At 43.5% G+C, this 19,889-nt stretch overlaps 1 protein-coding gene across 15 annotated transcripts in view; it reads left to right on the top strand.

Annotated features, from left to right (window-relative positions):
* The window catches only part of LOC128890487 (protein muscleblind), a 281,109-nt gene extending 261,226 nt beyond the window's left edge, over positions 1-19,883 (top strand). For 10 of the 15 annotated variants that reach the window (XM_054149023.1, XM_054149024.1, XM_054149015.1 and 7 more), the window contains 2 exons: positions 1,491-1,532; positions 2,069-5,554. In XM_054149023.1, the coding sequence (XP_054004998.1) occupies positions 1,491-1,532; positions 2,069-3,580 (1,554 nt within the window). In that variant the 3' untranslated portion in view covers positions 3,581-5,554. Of the gene's footprint in view, positions 1-1,490; positions 1,533-2,068; positions 5,555-18,485; positions 18,571-19,741 lie in introns of those variants that run through there. The other 5 variants (XR_008460629.1, XR_008460633.1, XR_008460631.1 and 2 more) reach the window with 2 other exon arrangements.
* The last annotated feature ends 6 nt before the right edge of the window (positions 19,884-19,889 follow it).

The raw sequence follows: 19,889 nt of genomic DNA, 5'->3' as shown, positions 1-19,889 counted from the left end.
TTCCTTTTCTCTGTCCGACAATCTCTTTTTCTTTCTTTCGATCTAATTTCTCGCCTACCTTTCGTCTCTCTGTTTTCCCAGGACTGGTTTCGTTCGTCTCCGCCACCGATCCAGTCGATCGACAGTCGTTTCCCTGCGACGAGTCTCGTCCTCGATCGATTCGAGTGGTTTGCTAACAATTTTGCGTTTCTCGAAACCGACCGCGCCCGGTAAAGATTTTTTCTTGTCATTTTGCCATGCAACAACGTTCGTCGTTTCGTCACATTCTTGTTATGCTTTGACGAAAGCGGTGAGATTTGTTTCGCGTATTGCGTTTTAAAGCTTGCGATTTGCCCCCTTTCCTTCTTTTGCGACTGGCAACTTGTTTCGCCGTTACCGCGTTGTATTTGTGTCTGGTTTAAGATCACGCTGTTCCCGCTCTGTACGGAAACCTTGTCAGCTTCCGAGCTTTTGCATCCAAACAACGCAGCTTCCAAACTTAACTCTTACACTTGGATGGAACACTCTTTTACGTTTCGCTTCTTTTTCCCGCGTTTGTCGGCTCAAAGTGGTTCGTCAACGACGTCCATCCTGCCCAGGGCCGGCGATAAGTAACATAATTTTAACGCTAACTAGTTAAAGGCAGTCCTTTCTTTCCGCGTTGTCGGCGCATTTGGTTTGGTTCCATGTAAAGTCGGTCCTGGTTTCGTCGTTTCTGCTCGCAGCTTAACGCTCGTCCGTTTCGTTCTCTCTGTTCCTTGTCGTGGCTTCGAAACTTACTTTCTTACTTTTCTGGCCGCGACCTATCGCGGTCTCTTCTATTCGCCTTCCTTTTTCTAAACGCTGCTTTTCTGCAATTATTCGACAGCCTTTTATCCGAAAGTTCTCTCGCTAGCGACGCACAGCAGCCACACTCCGGGAACTTGACGATACCGAGGCGATCGCGATGTATCCGTACAACGAAACTCATGTTTTACGACCCGCTGATCGGTCGCCGAGGCTCTCCTACCTAGGAAACTCTGTTACGTCCAACTTTGCATTCGCCGTTATAATTTTTAATGGATTGTTTGATTCTCGATTGAAACAGGACCAACGATTCTCGCTTTAATTGGCCCCGTGACGGTTCTCCGTGATAAGTAACGGCTGGTATTTCTGACACGCTTCAAGTATTAGAAACAGGGGAAAAGTAGAACAGCCGAGAATGCGAAAAAGATGAACATTTTACAGTTATCCAACAACGAACGTCGTCAATTTGGAAACGTCGCCGCAAGCTGCGTCATCGGCACAACTTTTACACACTACTACCACTACTATTTATTACCACTACGATTAACTGCTATCGTTAATACTGCCACCTACTACTTTTGTCCGATATATCCCGTACTTGGACCACCCGATTCTGTTTCTCTGAAAAAGCTACCCTTTATCATCATCCTACGAACATCCAATTATACAGACTCGACGTACCTCGTCCTTGAAACTAGTTGAAACCGATCCTGTCTTTGTTGCAGATGGACATGAAGTCTGTCGGATCGTTCTACTACGAGAACTTTGTAAGTGCAGAATCCAACCAATGAATCATAATCTCACGCTGTACTCTCTCCGTGTAATCGCTTGATTCGCGCTCGTGTTTCATCTTCGTTTCATCTAAACCCAACGCGAAACGTTAAGTCTGCTCACAGTTTTTCGCGAATTATCCACGACGAGTTTCCCTCGAACTTGGTCAAAATTGATATACGCATCGCGGATGTACAACGTAAATAAAACCCGAGAAGATGTTCGAACGATTATCGAGCCACGCGTTTATCTAGCTCGTCGAGTCGTTTTGCACTCGAATCTCGTCGACGTTACGTTCGTACTGCTTTTCTATACCGAAGCGAACCGTCTTCGGGAAACATCGAGCCAAACTTGCCGGCCCGCTGGATCAGGAGAAAAATCAGGAAGGAGAAGCAAAACGAGAGAAAAAAACGTATACGTCCTCTCAAGGCAGAGTCGAGGCTTCCGCGTGCGAAGCTTTCGCTCGATGTGCTCGCCCCGCGGAATCATTGTTCCTACTAATCGCAAACGTTTTTGCGCTTCTTTTTTCCAGGCCTTCCCAGGGATGGTTCCGTATAAACGACCGGCGGGCGACAAGTCCGGCATGCCGGTCTATCAGCCTACCGGCGCGACGACCTATCAACAGTTAATGCAGCTCCAGCAGCCCTTCGTGCCTGTGTCATGTGAGTACACTGGAACACCACCCCTACCCACCCAAACCTCTAACCAATCGGTCGTGCAACCCCCGAACGTGCAAAGCAACCACCACGCGGTGGTGGTTCAGTCCTCCTCCTCCTCCCAGGGAACCAGCGGCGCCACAGTCAATAACTGCGCCGACGCCAACAATGGCGTGTTGATGGATCCCTGCAACAACCCACCGCCACCACCTCCGACCGCCGACAATAACAGTAACAATAGTAACGGCAATAACAAGCAGCCGAATGCCACGCAGAATCACGATGCCGAAAACGCGCATAACTCCCCCGAATTGAATCACTCGAGTCCCTCGACAATATCCCAGCACCAACACCAACACCAACACCAACACCAACACCAACAGTCGCAACAGCAACAACATCAGCAGCAGCAGCAGCAGCAACAGCAGCAGCAGCAGCAGCAACAGCAGCAGCAACAACAACATCAACAACATCAACAACACCAACAGCAGCAGCACCAGCTGCAACAGCAGCATCAACAACACCAACAACAACAAATACAAAACCAACTGGCGTTATCCGCTGCCAGCGTGCAACCCGCAATGATGAGCCCGTTGACCTCGGTCGCTGGTTTAACTTCGATGCCGGGTACGGTTAACATGGCCTCTATGGCCTCCATGGCTTCCATGGCCTCCATGGCCTCCATGACGAATGTCCCGGTGGCATCGATGGCATCGATGTCGAACTACAACGTGTCCAACATGGCCGGTCTGAGCATGCTGAACAGCTTCGGGATGGCGTCCGGACTCCCGAGTCACCTCGATCCAGCCGCTCTCGCGAAAGAGGTCGCCCAGAAGAACTACGCCAAGGCTATTAAATTATCTCAGGCATCCCAGTCCTATCCTATCAGCCAGCTCACGGCATTGAACTACACCGGCGTGGCCCTGAACAAACAGGCCCTGTGCAATCCCGCGGCTGCGGGAAATCCCGCGGTCGCCGGATTGCAAGCTACAGCAGCTACACCTAGACAGGTAATCCCAAACCTGGCAGGTATTCCCGGCGCCCTTACCTCGCCGTTATCAGCTGGAATTCTGGCCTACTCGAGACCACCGGCGGGAACTCATATAAATCCCTACACTCTGATGAGGCAACATCAGATCCTACCGAATCCTTACGTGCAGGCATCGATACCTAACGCCGCTGTCCAAGGCAATCCGTACGTCCAGAATCCGTACGCGGTCCTACCGGGTGTTACCAGCGTGCCTGGAGTCGGGGCCGCAGGTGTACCCGGTGTCCCACAGATACCGCAGATGCCGAATCCAGCAACGATCGCGGCCCAGCCGCAGGTCGCTATCCCCGCCAGCTCGGGAGTAATCATGCAGCCCTACAAAAAGATGAAAACTTCGTAAGCGTACTTTGCTCATCGACGCGAGGAGCGACTCGTCTCTTCTCGTGTTCCGAGCGTTCTGGTTCCTTCTTCTGGGCCCTTTGCGTTCTCTCTTCCGTTCGCCTACGCGGCGCGCCGTTCCTTCGTGTCTTCGAGTCATTGACACATCTCGATTTTTCATCGATCGAATGAGAGTCGATTCTATTATTTTCCTTTTCTTAGAACGACCTAGAGAGCGCAATAGATTATGCAGGGTGCGATGTTGTTAAAAAATTGCAAAAAGAAGACCCATAAAAATGCAATATTCCGATCGGCCTACTAACGTCAAAAATACTTCTTGAAGACAGCCTACGCGACCCATGCCGTATATATTTTTGTTTATCGGGCACGAAGGGATAACAAATATCAGGCTGAACCGAAATCACGGTGGAACACGCCAGATATACGATACTATTAACGAGGAATTGAACGCGCACATGTAAACTGTTGTACAATAGCGCGCGTTGTCGCTTACGGAGGAGAGGACATTAACCGAGCGGATCCGAAAAACGAGATACGAAACGTCAAAATAAAAAACAAAGATATAAACAAGAGTTCCGAAAATAGATTCATTTTCTAGTCAGACATTGTCGGTGAACAGTGCCTTATTGACCCGATTCCACTCAAAGTGTTTCGAACGTAAAGCTGTAAAGAAAAAAGAAAAAAAAAAATAACGACACGAAGACTTAAATCCACCCGATTTTTCCCTTCGTTACGTAACAGTATATCGACGTCCTGATACGTCCATCAACGGCGTATTTATCGTTTCGCGTTGTTTTTCTTTTCACTCTCTTTCTTGTCTGTTAAAAGTGAATCTATGAAAACTTGCCAGAATTAACTTTGCGTTTTGCATATATATATATATAGAGAGAGAGAGAGAGAAAGTATATATATAATTTCTAGTTGTAGGTTAAATCTCTTAAATCGTAACGAGTTACGCATAGTAGGAATGATTTTAATTTGTTGAAATTTATATTGCGAGAGCGTCGCCATGCGATGCCCGCCCGTTTTGTTTTGAATATTATTTCGGTTGTTGCGACGTATTCGATGAAAATCGTTCCTTCGAAATTTTATCGTACGAATTCCTTTTTATGTACGCCGGAGAGTGGACGGAAACGATGCTTGGCCTAAGTCACGTTACGTGCGTAAACTTGCCTTTAAGTCGTAGAATTAACATTTACCCCCAGTCAGCCGTTAAAGTCCATTTCTGTTCACGGTCGATTGCTCGTCGTTCGAGAGTCGATCGACTTTATTCGGTCTATATATTGTTCGTTTATCGTTTCACAGATTTTAATTTTATCGTTTATCATAGACTACACTTAAAGAGACGGAGAGGGGGAGGAACAGTGGATAGGAAAAACGAGGGAAACGAACGATTATATTTACTTTAACGAAATCGATACGTACTAGATGGTCAATCGTACTATTAACGATTAATTGTTTCCATTATTCGAGCGTTGCTAGATACTAAACGTTTGCCTAACGTTCTCCTGAAATTTCTGCCGATCCAACCTCTACCCTTTCTAATTTAGTTTAAGGATTAATTAAACTATAGTAACGTATGTTTCCTAGAAACACCTTGCACATCGATATGAGATTGAAATGGAAACGCCGTCGTGTTCGGGCAGTCCTTTTTAATTCGTATATAATTAACGGTACGCTTAGATTTAGCAGAGACTTCGTCCTATCTTATTTTATCTAGCGCTATGCGATATATATACGTATATTATATATATATATGTATATACATATATACATATATAATATATTTATCTAGAGTATGTGATAGGATATGAAACACGAGGCATCCTTTATGTCCTTAAACGGATTCAATTCGGGGGAGTTTGTTGCATACAGTGAACCTCGTCAATTGCAACTCACGAGCTTATGCATTTAGCCGAGAAGACGAAACGAATGAGCCGATACAAGCGGTGAAAGAAAAAAAAAAACAAACAAACGATATTACATGCATTTACACAAATTAGCGAAAAGAGAAGGCTGATTTCGAGAGCGTAGATACAGAGAGAAACGGGACTAACCACGTCGCGAACAATCGGGGAAACGTTCTTCCGAAAGAGGATAGAGAGTAAAACAAACAAGAAAATGAGAAAAAAATAGAAAATGAAACGAGTTCACATGCGCATTAATGATACATGACCGCACAAAACGTTCAACAGATACACGAACACTCCTCAGAGGGCAAATACACGCATAGGCGTCAAAGTATAATTAACATTGTGCATTTCTTACGAATTACTTACACAGTTAGATGAATATATCCGAGCAAGAAATGTTACGGAAAATCGCTCGCTAGACGAATCAAAGGGTTTCCCTGTTCCGTGTACTCGTACACGTGTTTGCCAGTGATTTGAAAGTTCGTTTAGTCAAGATAATATAATTGACGAAGGTGAAGACAAATTATATACGTGTATTATATTTAAATATTATTATAAATCTATATACGTGTAAATACTAATTTTCTTTACGCATAAAAGGAAAAGTATCGGAGACGATACATTATATATATATAGATATGTATACACACCGAACATTCACTGGCATATACAGTGATGAGGAGACATACCGAACGAAAGGAGCCGTGGAATGCGTAGTCCCGCATAACTGTATTTCCAGGAATCCGGTATAAATACCGTGACAAACGCGTACCTTTTTTTTTGCAACGTGAATTGAACACGCGATGTAAGAAAAACTTGTCTAATCTACGCAGATGTTCAAGTGTCCGCGTGACCCGTATAAAATGAATACGCCGTTGACTGTTGACAGCGCGATTCAAGTTGGATAAGTTTTTCTGCAACGCCTAGCGTACCTGCGATATTCCTAAAATGTTTAATTGTATCGTTAATTGGAAAAGCTACTCAAACTTCTCATCGGCTCCCTTCGTTCGCGCGCGCGAGATTCGAAGACAGCTTCTCCGATGCGATCGCGAAAACACGTCACAAGAGTACAGAGCGTGTATGCGCGCGCCTACACACGCACAAAACGATAGATTTGTTACCAGCACGCGATATCAGAGCCGAATTAAGACATGGGATTAAATAAAAAAAAAGTTATTTAATTTGTACATGTTTTAAATAAATCTCAACTTTACGTTCTACTTTTCTCAATCGTGTCTATGAAATCTTAATCCGGTGCTCCATTGATATCCTCCGGGCGTAATATTGTTCAGGAAACACGGTCTTCCATAGCGACGGATAGTGTGCACGCGGTTATTTTGTAGTCATTCGTGTGAAATGAAAACAGAGCGAGGAGGTTGTCTTTGATCTACGCAAGCGTAAGCACTTCCACGGGCGATTCGTTGTGATAGTATGTTTTCAATGTATAACACTGGTTACATCTATAGAGGACACGAACATTCTGCACACACACACTCACACACACACAAGATATACACACTCGCAAATACACAGTGATTCCGATAAGGTGAGGATACACACCGGATCGCGAATCACTTTGAACGGTCTCCTCCGGAATAGTCTCGCTCGGCGAGAATTAAGCATAGGTTGTACGTGTTTTTCGGTTGCGAAAGGTTCGGACGGTTCCTCAACTTGCAGTTTACACTTATACAATACGTACACTATCGAGAGGGTGGCTGGTCATTTCAGATCCGCGCCGAAAACCCTGGAACCGCCCCTTAAAAATTTCGAAACGTTATAATGTAATTGGAAATTTGTACCCGATATAAGAAACAAAAGTCTCAAACATAATCAGTTTTTCGTCGAAAATTACAATGAGATTTACGTAGCAGATCACTTCCAATCGATTTCCAACTGAACAATCGTCCGACAATGGGTACGCGGTTCATGGGGTTTTCCAAGCGGCATCGCTCGAAAGACAGCGGAAGTGCCTTCCCCTTGCACTCGTACACCGTTGCACACAAAGAGAAGAAGACACGCGTAGTAGAATATATACAAGTAAACTCGAGTAACACGTGAGAAAGCACTACGGCTAATATACCTTATGTAATATATACATGTAGTACGTACAATTAAATCGTAAGCATTATCAACGTTGCATATAGATATCGTGCAACGAAAATGAAAGGTTAGAGGCACAGGTCGCCAGATAATCGACGTTAAACGTATTCAGGATTATCTTGCAAACTGTGCGAACGCATATGCATAAAATATATTACATACAAATTGTCAAATTAAGGATTATAAACGATCGAGATAAAGACAAAATCAAACACACGTTTAACACGTGTATCTATATTACACGCATACAGGTGTAGGGTACACGATAATCGGAAATACGGAGCGAAGCGAAAAGTTGAACACCGGTTAAATTCAACGAGAACGTGAGTGTTTACTCGCTAGTGAAGTTGTTGTTGTTGTAAGATTCTGCAGATGTTGTATCGTGGCTACCGTTTGACTCTGTTGTTCGTACAAGACTATTTGTTGGCTCGTGGTACGTTTACAAGGTGACCGGGATACCATAAGCATAACAGTGCGCGGAAAACTAACGAGTGGAAGAGGAAAAGCGGCTTTGTTGCATGAATTCGTCGTCCATTCGAGTCCGTTCAGGAATTAAACATCGCACTTCTCCCTTCGCTCGGTATTTTCGATTAGCGTGTACGCTACACAGGTAGTATTTATTATCGTGTACCGTTTTTGTCTCTTATTGTCTCGTTTAGACTTACCTATACGCATACATATGCACGCGTGTGCCCGCAAATCACGGTCGTATTTGTGTAAATCGTCCGATAATTATCGAGTAGACCACGGGAATACGCAAGTGTTGGACAAACTAAAGGCAAAATAAGTGACGAATTGTATTATGCGTTGCCCGTGTTCCCGACAATGATTTATGCATTTTTTTTGGCCGCTTGTATGCGTGTACGACGCGAGGGTGGCGCACCATCCGCCACGCATGTATGTACATTGTACAGAGTGTGTAATAACTTGCGTGGCGGGGAAACGTCCTACGAGATAGAACGACGCGTCGTCCATTTAATCGAGGAAACGAATTAAAATTAGTAATCGTTGGTCAATCGCAACAAAACGTAGCCGCGTGTAGTCTGCGTCGTCGACTCAAAAACAAAAATGAAAAGAAAAAAGACTATGAGAAACGGAGACAGTTCATGGAGAAAGCTGATTAAGAACGAATGAAACGATACAAATGAGTCTTCGAAGGTCCCGAATGCGTTTTTGCGCGTGCACGCTCACGGGGTTTGTCAAGGAGTCAGCCAGTATTTGTAATAATAATGCTTGAGAAATGCATGAATATTTGTTTTATTAATGCTTCTTCTTATTTCATCTCTTTCTATCGATACAGAACTTCCCGACAACTCGCTAATCCCTTGTAATATTTATATTTATATATATATACATATTATATATACTATATATATACTCGTGTATTACTCGATATTACGCCCATTATTGCTCACAGTCTTAGCCTCGCTTCCTGCTTCCCTTATTTTTAATATTCCCTCGACGATACGTTCGACTTGGTGCTTGTATTGTTACTTACACTTTTTACGTTTCCTTTTTTTCATCGATACATGGTATTTATATCGAAGACGTCCGGATCGGATATTCATTTAACGAACCACCGCGAACCTGTTATTCGTTTACGTAACCACGACAGAAATGTATAATTTACGCTTTGGTTTCATTCGACGACCTTCATTCTTGTATGTATTACGTACCGTTTCGGATACTTTATTTTCTTTGGAAACGAGGAAAAAAGAGAACGGTTGAACGCGATTATTAGTTTCTATATTCGCAGAGTACACCATGACGATGCCAAGCACACGGTCGTTTCTAAAAACCTTGTAGATGTTAGCTGCTTTTATTATGAAGAACACCATAAGAAGAGCGTACGACTCACTACCTTGTATTTTCTTCTTCTACTTCTTTCTCGTCTATTTGACCGTTGAATTACGTTACATACGTCCCCGACCTTTCCGCCATTTACCACCGCTTCTCCCGCGCTTTAGTTGCGAAATTCAGAGGCACGAAGGAGCGATATTTAAGTAAATCTGTATATTGTCACGTCGACATCCCAATCTGCTACCTACAATTGTATCAACAATCGCCACATTAGATATCCTTCGCGTCCTCCAAACATTTTTACTAATAACCGTCTCGTGAAAACGGTCGATGAATGCGTGTAAATTACACGTAAAACGTTTTCAAACATTGTACCTACCATTTTGTCGTAAGGTATTCGATCAAGATGACCTCGAAATCTTGGTCGAAAAAATTCGACAAAAATCGATAGTAATTGCAATTTACGTAAAAGTATGAACGAATCAAAGTCGATCTTTTTCCAAATAACCTTCATTCCTCTAACGGACCATCCTGCGTTCGGTCGGCTTCTTATCCAGCTTCGATTATATTATTTCGCCGCTATCGCCTGCGTAAAAAAATCGCGCGTGTGCCTACTGAATTGTTTTATAATGCTTGGCACACGGGGAAAGACCTTTGCAACACGTCCAGTCTCGGTAACCGAGAAGACAAGACCTCGTTACCGAGAGATCGTGATTCCAAAGGGAGTGTCGCCGGAACAAACTGTACCGTTGGGACCTGATAAGAATGATCCTGGGGGTCGTGGTAACCGCGAACCACATGGATCGCTTCGCGATTCCGTCAAAATTCGTTGTTGGGCATAACGTTATCCACGATCACGATTATTCGCTAATCGAAAATCACAATTACCAATTAACGATTAATCGTTGGTACGAAATAGGTATACACGACTTTCGTTGTTCTGCCATAACTTTCGACGTATTTCTGGTCTTGTTTGGCCTTCGGAGCAAGATCAATCCTTTCGGGATCATCGAGCAGGCCCAGCGGTGCTTGCATTTCTATTTACAAGTATCAATAATCCATGCTTCTGATCGCATCAAGTATCGCGCCGAGGCCTCACTTGTTTCGATCGCTTTCAAACTGCCTTGCGATTCAAAGGCGAGAAGAGTGCTACGCAATTGTTCGACGCCTGAATCCGAGCTTCGCGACGTTTTCTTGTGTCAAAAGAAAAAAGAAAAATAGAAAGAAAAAAAGGAAAGAAAAAACATGGAAACGAAAATAAAAAAAGAGAACATAAGAAAGGTGAAATGACGCGACGAGCGTCCAAAGTAGAACGCGACCGATCACAATCGGAACTCGAGGTTTCGTTCCAATTCGACGGAACGAGTCCTGTCGCGGGAATAATTCGTACCGCCTGAACGTGGAGATATCACAAAAGTGACACGAAACGTGCACGCGTGTGCTGTTTCACGCGGTTCCTGGACACGACTCGTCGATGCCATTACGTTTCGCAAACACGTAAATAAATGTTCACGGCACCGCACGAACAGGGAGCAAAATAAGCCGAAGCTGCACTCGAATGACCAGGACTATTTGACCGATGGTTTATCGCCGTACTCTAACGTCCAACGTGTGACGGCCGAACAGTGGATACGAACGGACGGAACCGTGCAACCGTGTACGATTCGATCGTTCAGCTAACTCTTTCGATTACTAGAGAAAACGACTAGGATTTTCTCAACAAAAGGTGTCATTGGTGAACGGAACACGCGAAGAATACATTTTTTGGACACACCTGCGGTTCCGTCCTGTTCGTATACACCTGTGTCGATATAGAAACCGATGTGAAGCACTCTTTCCGATGTAAGTATCGCAGTAGCACTTTATTTTGTCGCATATGCAAGCTTCAAGCACTCGAGCTTCACGAATTTGATTAATTGGTAATCGTTCTCCGCTGTCAAACTCTTTAGACGCGTATAGACTGCTTTGTACAGAGTACGCGTAGATGAATACTTCATGGCTTACAGTAAAAAGAAAAAGTAAATGGAACACCGCGTCCGTAGAAATATTTCTGGCTTGTGCTAGTAATTTTCTTTGTATCTCTCACTGCTATCATGTATGGACGAAATAAACTCTTTGCTATCTCTATCTCTATATCTGTCTTTTTCTCGCAATTTCTTACAATTTCATATAGACATTCAGTTTTAACACGCGATATTTCGATACCTTTACACGCATGCGTCAACAGGTTCAAGATAAAACCACGCAACACGAACACGCACACTGAACGACGAAGCTTAAGCGCATGCGAACACGATTTTTTATTGTGTCTATATGTATGTGTATATACATCATTGATAGTCATAGAGGAAAAATGCACGACTGCATTTGGTTGAAACGAACGGGTTATCGTTCGCATATCTCGATTTTTTTTTCGCTGGTTAACACGCCAAATGGAATGAAACTGTTTAGCCGCGTAGCGAACAACTGCCGAGACAGAGAATGATTTACAAGTCACACACGATCCACTGTACCCACAAAGTGCACGTTTATTCGCGATCAGTTCATAACGTCTCTTTAAACTTTCTGTTTCATGCTTGCCCTTCGCCTGGATATCCAACGCACGTCTTTCGACCGAAAATTACCACGCATACTGTTTGATCTCGTCCCCGTCAACGCTTTCATCCCCCGGTTTCGTCCGTGATACAATCCGATGCAACGTCCACGCTACCACCACCGGCCCTCCACGCACGTGCCTGAATTTACCCACCCAATCCCCGAAATTGATCCACGAAACGCCGCACGTGCCTGAATTATCCTTCCATTCCCGGAATCTCCGACGACTGCTGCCGAAATCCGATCTCTGGCCTCCTTCACCGATTAATTACATTCATGTGGCGATTGTGACCGTTTTCCCCATCCTGTGCTGGGAACGTACGTACGTCGACGACATCTCATCATATACATGTATATCTCATCTATTTTTTCCTTCTTCTCCCCTTCTGTCTTCGCGGTTTCTTCTTTATTCTTCGCTCTTCCCATCCTCTGTTCATCCTGTGTCGTTCGTTCGCGACTCCTATGCGTACACGCGGATCATGATCTCTTCTGCGTCGTCGTCACACTCTACACTCACGCGCTCGCTTGATATCACGTCGAAAAATACATACACACACGCGCGATTACGGTGACGAATGAATTTTATCGACGACGGGCTGCCCACGTTTTACGCACCTCTCGCATTTATACCTTCGAACCCTCTACGTTTCGTTGGTTTCGTTTGCGCCCATCGTCGAACGTTCTTCTTCACCTTTTACCCCTACACACACACACATGTTTGCCGTTTCTCTACTGCGCGATACCTTTTACAACTTCGACATACGTACACACACGTACATTTGAATATTTAAATCCTGGCTTGGTATGTGTGCACCGCCGCCGCATTATCGCCGTCATGTTCGCCCAACACCCGGTTACAACGATAAACGTTGCGACAAACACACGAATACATACGCGTTCGTACACCCTGGTACATGCATTTCGGTCATTGGTGGGCTGGAAAAACCAAAACAAAATTACTCGTACCTCGTACAAACGTACATATAAACATACGTATAAACACCCACATATAAACATACACGTGTCATCACGCGAAAACACCGCGATACACTCATTCTACGCGACGTACACTTTCATTCTACCGCGGACTATCCCCCCCTGTCGGCCGTTTCCCGCCCCACGACCGCTTGTTTGCTCCACGAATCGAAACAACGGGAACAACGCGTCGTGCGACTCACCATTGAAAAAAAAAAAATAATAACAACATCTCTCCGCTCTCCTTTTCTGCGGACATCTTTCAACGAACGATGCGATGACTATGTGACATCGAAAAAAAAAAAAACAACAACATACTCAAATTCTTTTTTTCGTACATGTACCTGGGTGCTCCGAGGGCACGTTCGACGTGCTTCACTTTGATTTTGGTGCCTTCTCCACCGAATTCGACCGACTGGTAATGAACGACCAAAAATAAAAAAAAAACGAAAAAAAAAACAATACTTCGACAAAAAAAATGAAAAAAAAAATGAAAAAAAAAAAATAATACCGTACCGAACACTGCCTCGTTTGCTGCATGTGGATCGCCTTAGCAGCCTTAGCCACTGTCGGGGCCCAAGTGGTCCCCCAAAACGCTCACTGTGTCGTCTACACAGACAGCTGCGGACAGGTAGACTCATTATTGTAACCAGTTTTTTACTCAGTCTCGGGTCTGCATTAGAAGCGCCAGACGTTTGTCGGACATAAGGGGGCGAAACGGGTTTCGAACTGCATGCGTGGTAACGCGCCTATGTATGTATGTATGTAGATCCTCCGTCTACCCGATCGAACGAAAGAGAACGAATCATATAGGTTTTTGCAGATTGTACCGTAATCTCCTCGGTTTTCGGTGATTCACGATAGGTTCGCACAGATCGTTGATCTCGCGCAATACCGTCATGGTGCTTTGATGCAAGCCCGAACTTTTAATGCTGCTAACCTTCAAGGTTAACCGAGGGGATGGACGCGTTCGACTCGCTCTAGAAACTCTTTTGAATCGCGCGCGTTTCGTAAATTCTACGGTATTAATCAGAGAGAAAAGAAAGGAGCGATCCAGCGTAGTCCCAATCCTCGAGTAGCTTTGGCTAACACGTAGCTTTTGGGGGCATCTCCCTCACGACTGCTCACCGCAACTATAACTGCGAATAACCACTGCCTTATCTGGTGTTTGTCTATTATTATTACATCAATAATTATTATTATTATTATTATTATTATGCTACCTCGAAAGCGTTGTCGTCACCCCCCTACAAACAAACCTATTCACGAAGAAAGAGATGCACGCTTCTTTATACAGTAATTAGTATGACCTTGCTATCGAGCTATCGAGCTATCGAGCTATCGAGCTACCGACCTATCGAGTTTGCCATCTGTATTTGTATGTATACGTGCACCGCTGTTGGAAACTTTGGAGCGTACTCCAATCTTTGCCGAAATAAATCTTGTTGATTTATTTAATCTAAAGATCGAAGAGTACTTCAAACTCTCGAGCGTTGGTTCACGTATATGTACGTACGATGTACATGCGTATCTTTATTATATACATATTTATTATTATATCTATCATGCCATTGTCTTGATTACGCTTATTTCATTAACGTTGCGCGATAACTGTCGGAATACGTTTAATGCCGCCGCATCCAAAGATCAACTATTTTTTTTTCTCTACCTCGGACGCTTGATGAGTACTTGAACTAATTTGTCTCTCCGATCCACCCCTCTGTTCTGTACATTCATTTTTATCGCACTAGTGATTTCTCACGGTATGAACCGTATGTTACATAATGTCCGACGTGTACTGCATGCATATTGATATTAATATCCCTGTATTAGTATCGATTACGTGTCAGTTACTGTTCGAGTTCCAATCTTTTTATATGTTTCAAGGAATGACACTCGATAATTCCAAAAATATCGACGCGCTACATCGCGATAACGACAATGGCGTGATTCTCTAAGAGACAAGAGCCTCTGCAAACCTTTAAGCCTCAAGCCTTGTCCCTCACGTGACGTGCAACACTTTTTTTTCTCGCTCTCTGGGCTCGCTCGAGATCATTATTATTTATCGCTATCGCCAATGAACACGGAACCTCCTGTCGCTTGCATAGAGAGCTTCTGACGCATATATAACCGGTAAAGAAAGCTAAAAGAGAACGATATTATTATCAAATTATCAACGCGCCCGGCGGGTATCTCTATTTTAACGTGCCCTATCGATAATAATAATAACAACAACAACAACAACAACAACAACAAAAAACAATCGCTTGGAACTTATTGACAAAGCTTTCCCGCGCGCGCCCTCGCGTGTCACGATCACGATTCCGGTTCCGATTCCGATTCCAAATCCACGATCTCTCTCTTCGAGTCGTATAGTCTAGTATGTTTTTTCTTGCGAGCATAATCAGCTCTGTTTGTTATGGTTGCGGAGTCGCAGTTGACATAGTGTTGAACTTATTTGCAGTAGAATATTATTAATTTGACAGCTTTACGACATATCCCACATCCACATTATACGAATGCCAAATAACCGCTGACTTTGTCCAACCACCTACGGCAGTTTGGTTCGCTGGCGTGAATCACTGTCCCCCAACAACAACAACAACAACAACAACCCCCCACCCCCCCTCGCCCGCCCACACTCTGGCCCTCTTGCCCCAAACCCCGAATATATCTCTACATCTATCTTCTTTTTCCCGTAGCTTTAGTAGCGAGTGAATGTGTGTGTTTCAAAGTCTTGTTATTCACGCACGCGAACCAAAACCCCCGGCGGTCCTTTCAAGTCGGCTTTTGGCACAACACGAATTGCTTGGGTGATGAGGAAAGACGATCCGTTTGTCATCCCGACGATTCTTCTCCACGAAACGATCGAGCTACGGATCCTTGGATCTGCAAGATGCTTGTCGTAACGATTTCCACGAGTGGTTGAAAAATCGCGGTCACGTTACGGTGGACAGCCTGTCTATCGTTTCGTTTCAATTAGCGATCGTCGATGTATCGGACACGATCTTCGTAATCTGTATGATCACCCAAGCAGAAAACCAACCCCCTTCTCCCGGGCCATTATTTGCATGACCAGACTCTGTGTTTATAGCGAATTATCTTTTATATGCAGTTGCAAGAATTATTTACTTATTATCACGATTATTCTCGCTCCTATTTATCTTTCGTAATCATTGTTACTTTTCTCGTTATCGGTTTTGTGCGTATACTTATCGATTTGTTGCTGTTTTTAATACGTTGGCGCCGTAACACGAGGAACTTGGCGCGTTAATTGCTTGACGGAAAGAAAATAATTTCAATCGAATTACCGTTTCAGTTATCCGTTTTATTATCGTACTTTTTTTTTTTTTTTTTGTTTTTGTTTTCGATTACACGCACATATATATAACATATATTTTGCACGCTTCTATGGTGAGCCTATGGTATACTTTTTGCCAGACGATACATTCGGTTCTCTGTTATTATCATCGTATTACATATTCTTGCGTATTTTCTCTATACGTATACATATTTTTTCGTTTAATTTAATATTCTATCTGGTAGGTTGTTAACGCTTCTTTGACCTAACGTTTTTTGGCTAACACGAAACCAGTACACTGGAAATTTTGATGTTTAATCTACTTGCTGCATTTGTCTATCATATTTCGGATATATATAAATAATTTTCCTAGATACGAGTGTACGTGTGTGTTTCTGTGTGTGTGTGTGTACATATAATATGCATACATGTTTCGCTCGGGGTGGAATCAAAGGAACGGACAAGTAGCGTAGCTGCGGTGGAATTTTTCGCTTCGCTCGAGTACATTTCGCTCCGGGTTTACCTTTTGACCGATACATCTGATATTTCGCATTTCCGTGTATCTTTTTTCCCATAATTTTTTTCGATTTCTTTTACTCAATTCCTCGTTTCGTGGATCTCGCGCGCGTTCGTCGTTCTATTCCAGTCATTTTAGATCTCGTTGCGAAAATACTTTTATCGAGCCAACGATACATGTACATACATATTTACTCGATCGTTGGAAATCGCGTAGAAAATCGGTTATCTTTTTACGTTATTTGTAAAAAGATAATAGAATAGAATTGTATGGAAACGATCGGCTCGATATTTTCGCGATGTCCCCGTATTTTCCGTTAAACTCCAGACTCTAAAATGACCGGACTATTCGTAAAACTCGCTGCGAGGAATATCGAATTCAAGTGAAAGATCCGTCTTTACGTTGTACGTATGTTTCACCCGCGACCATATTATATATATACATGCACACGAGTTACATATATAATATTATTGTTTCTCCATCTTTGCAAGCTAGGTTTTACGTAAAGTCACTGTTTAGCAGCCCGTTTTCTAGTCGAGAGTGATATACAGCGAAACGCTTAGACAACCCGCGATCGTTGCTTTCCTGTATTCCACGATTTTTGTTAACACTAAAATTTCAGTCTAGTCATTGTGCTGAATGGCCCGCTGAGAAGAGGGCTTCGATGACCTGATTCGCAAATTATACGAAATCTTGTATAAAGAAATGAAACGAAATGAAACGTCAATAACGGAAAAGTGAACGTAGCAAACTCTCGCTTGATCGATATCCGGTAATCCTTAATCGTTGGCATCGAGCGCAACTTTTAGCTAAGCAAATGCCAATCTAGATCGTTAGATTGTTAGACGATAGTGTTGTAACATCTCAGAATAACAATAACTACGCTGAACATTTTAGTCCCTTCGAGAAATTTGCGAATCAAACAATCCTCGTTTATAAAGGCACGCTCCTTGCACACAAAGTGTTGGGAATGCAGACAGAAAAGAAAAACGATGAAAAGATTACGATAATCACAGACTCACGCGTAAACTGTCCGCGTATAACGTGAAAACGAGTCCTTTGTTCACGAAAAAAAAAAGCCATTCGAAAATTCTATCGAGCCTCGGACGATACGTCAAGCGGCGACTCGCATTAAGCGAACCGAATGAAACGATCCGATTTTCGTATAATCGGTAATTATTACAAATTACGAGATTAGGGAATGCCCAGTTTAAAAATGAAAAGTTCTACTGCAAATTTTCCTCTTAATTCGAATTGCGCGAATAATCGACGCGCCACGAGGACCCGAAGCGTTTGTCAGAGTTGGTTGAAAAGAGTCGTGGTTCGTGGGTCGTGGAATTCTGATCGATTATTCGCGCACCAGTAGCAATTAATTAATATTCGTATTACGATCCGATTTTTTTAGAGCATGTAATGTACCGTGAATATGCTCTAACACTGGAAAGTCTGAATGTGCGTGACCGATGATTTTTCCAAGTACGCGTGCGTGTGTGCATCGAGAGAAAAAGATCGTTTTGTCTCTGTGTTGAAAGTGACAGAGTAAAAGTAAGAACGAATGCGCGAGCGAGAGAAAAAGTCGCGAATCTGTGCGTGTTTGAGAACGTGGAGTGTGATACTGTAAGAGTTTGTTCCTTTTCTTGTAACTATTGTTCGCAACAACTTGGAAAGTATCCGTTATAAAAGTACCTGGCACATTTTCTTTCAGTTACTGGACACCCTCCCGGTGTGCCAAGATTTTAATCGACAAGTGTGCAACCGTCCCGCCTGCAAGTTTATCCATCTCAGTGACGGTAAGTTTCTATCGGGACCTGACGTCACCCTGAGTACATCGGAATACATCAAACTCGAAACAAATTGTGTTTTTAATTTGTACAATTATTTATCCGAATTGTGCGATCAACTCGTTGGAGCAGCTGATCCATCGAACCTTGCCTTGGACGCATTGTTGTTACATGTCCTAACGTTAAGTTAGTCGTTTGTTTCGTTCGTCTACGCTAGCGTCCCTCTTAGCCATCGAACTCAATGTTCGGTGAAACAACATTTGTACTTAGCAGCTGTTCCGCAGTTCGCAACCATCCATTTACCGCAAAACAATCCTCTGTTTGGAATATATGGCAAGTAACAAATCTAGTGGTCACACCGGTGTGTCCAACTGCGCGCAATTTCACCCAAATTATACGTTATTGTAGCAGTAGACCAATTAAAAGGATTATTGACTGTTTCTCGACTCGTTATCGCGTAAATGAAAGTCAGTGAACTATTATATACCGAATATAGCGAGTTATACAATATGATAAATATGATTTCAGTAAGTTCAAGTTCGAATCGAAACGAGTCGATAATCGTTTAAAAAAAATCGCTCGCTCAGCGAGAGATTTCTCGTCGCGAGAAAGACCGAGCTTATTAAAATTTTCGAACGTAACGCTTCCTGAAACTTGGTTCACTCGATAGCCGGTCGAGTTAAAGTCAGCGTTTAAGTTTCATTAGTCGGCTGTCCGAGTCATTCTCAATTCCAACCAAGTTCCCTCGTTAGTCGGTCAACTCGTTAATTTTCAACGATGTCGTAAAGGAATTTCTGCAAGATTCGAGACGCAAAACAAACACAGATTTCCAAGATAATCTCGCGAAGCGTAAGAACTTGGTTGAATCGCGGTCTCTCCGGTGATTCAGCTATTGAAATTCCACCACGACCAAACTATTCTCTATGGAGCACAAGTGATCACATGGACGAATGGGTAGACGTTTCGATTGGCAACCTCACGGATGGCTACGATTATGGTATCGTCTGATTATCGGTGTCACGTCTAAGGCAAGATCCAATACATAAGCCATGTTAAAAATTTCACAAGTATTTATTTTGCGCGTAAGATTTGGTCGAAACGGATCAACTGGCCCAATGATTTCTGGGATAGGGCCTGACGATCACGTGTGTCTAATCGATGTCCGTTCTGGATGTTTCAGGAAACGTGGAGGTGATCGAGAATCGCGTAACCGTGTGCAGGGACGCAGTGAAGGGCGCGTGCATGCGACCCCAGTGTAAATATTATCACATACCGGTCGCGTTGCCGCCAGCGCCCCTGATGGCGATCACATCACCTGGGACGCCCTA

This window comes from Hylaeus anthracinus, unplaced genomic scaffold (assembly GCF_026225885.1).
Source record: "Hylaeus anthracinus isolate JK02 unplaced genomic scaffold, UHH_iyHylAnth1.0_haploid 12000, whole genome shotgun sequence".
Lineage (NCBI taxonomy): Eukaryota > Metazoa > Arthropoda > Insecta > Hymenoptera > Colletidae > Hylaeus > Hylaeus anthracinus.
This window is presented reverse-complemented; position numbering and strand designations above follow the sequence as displayed.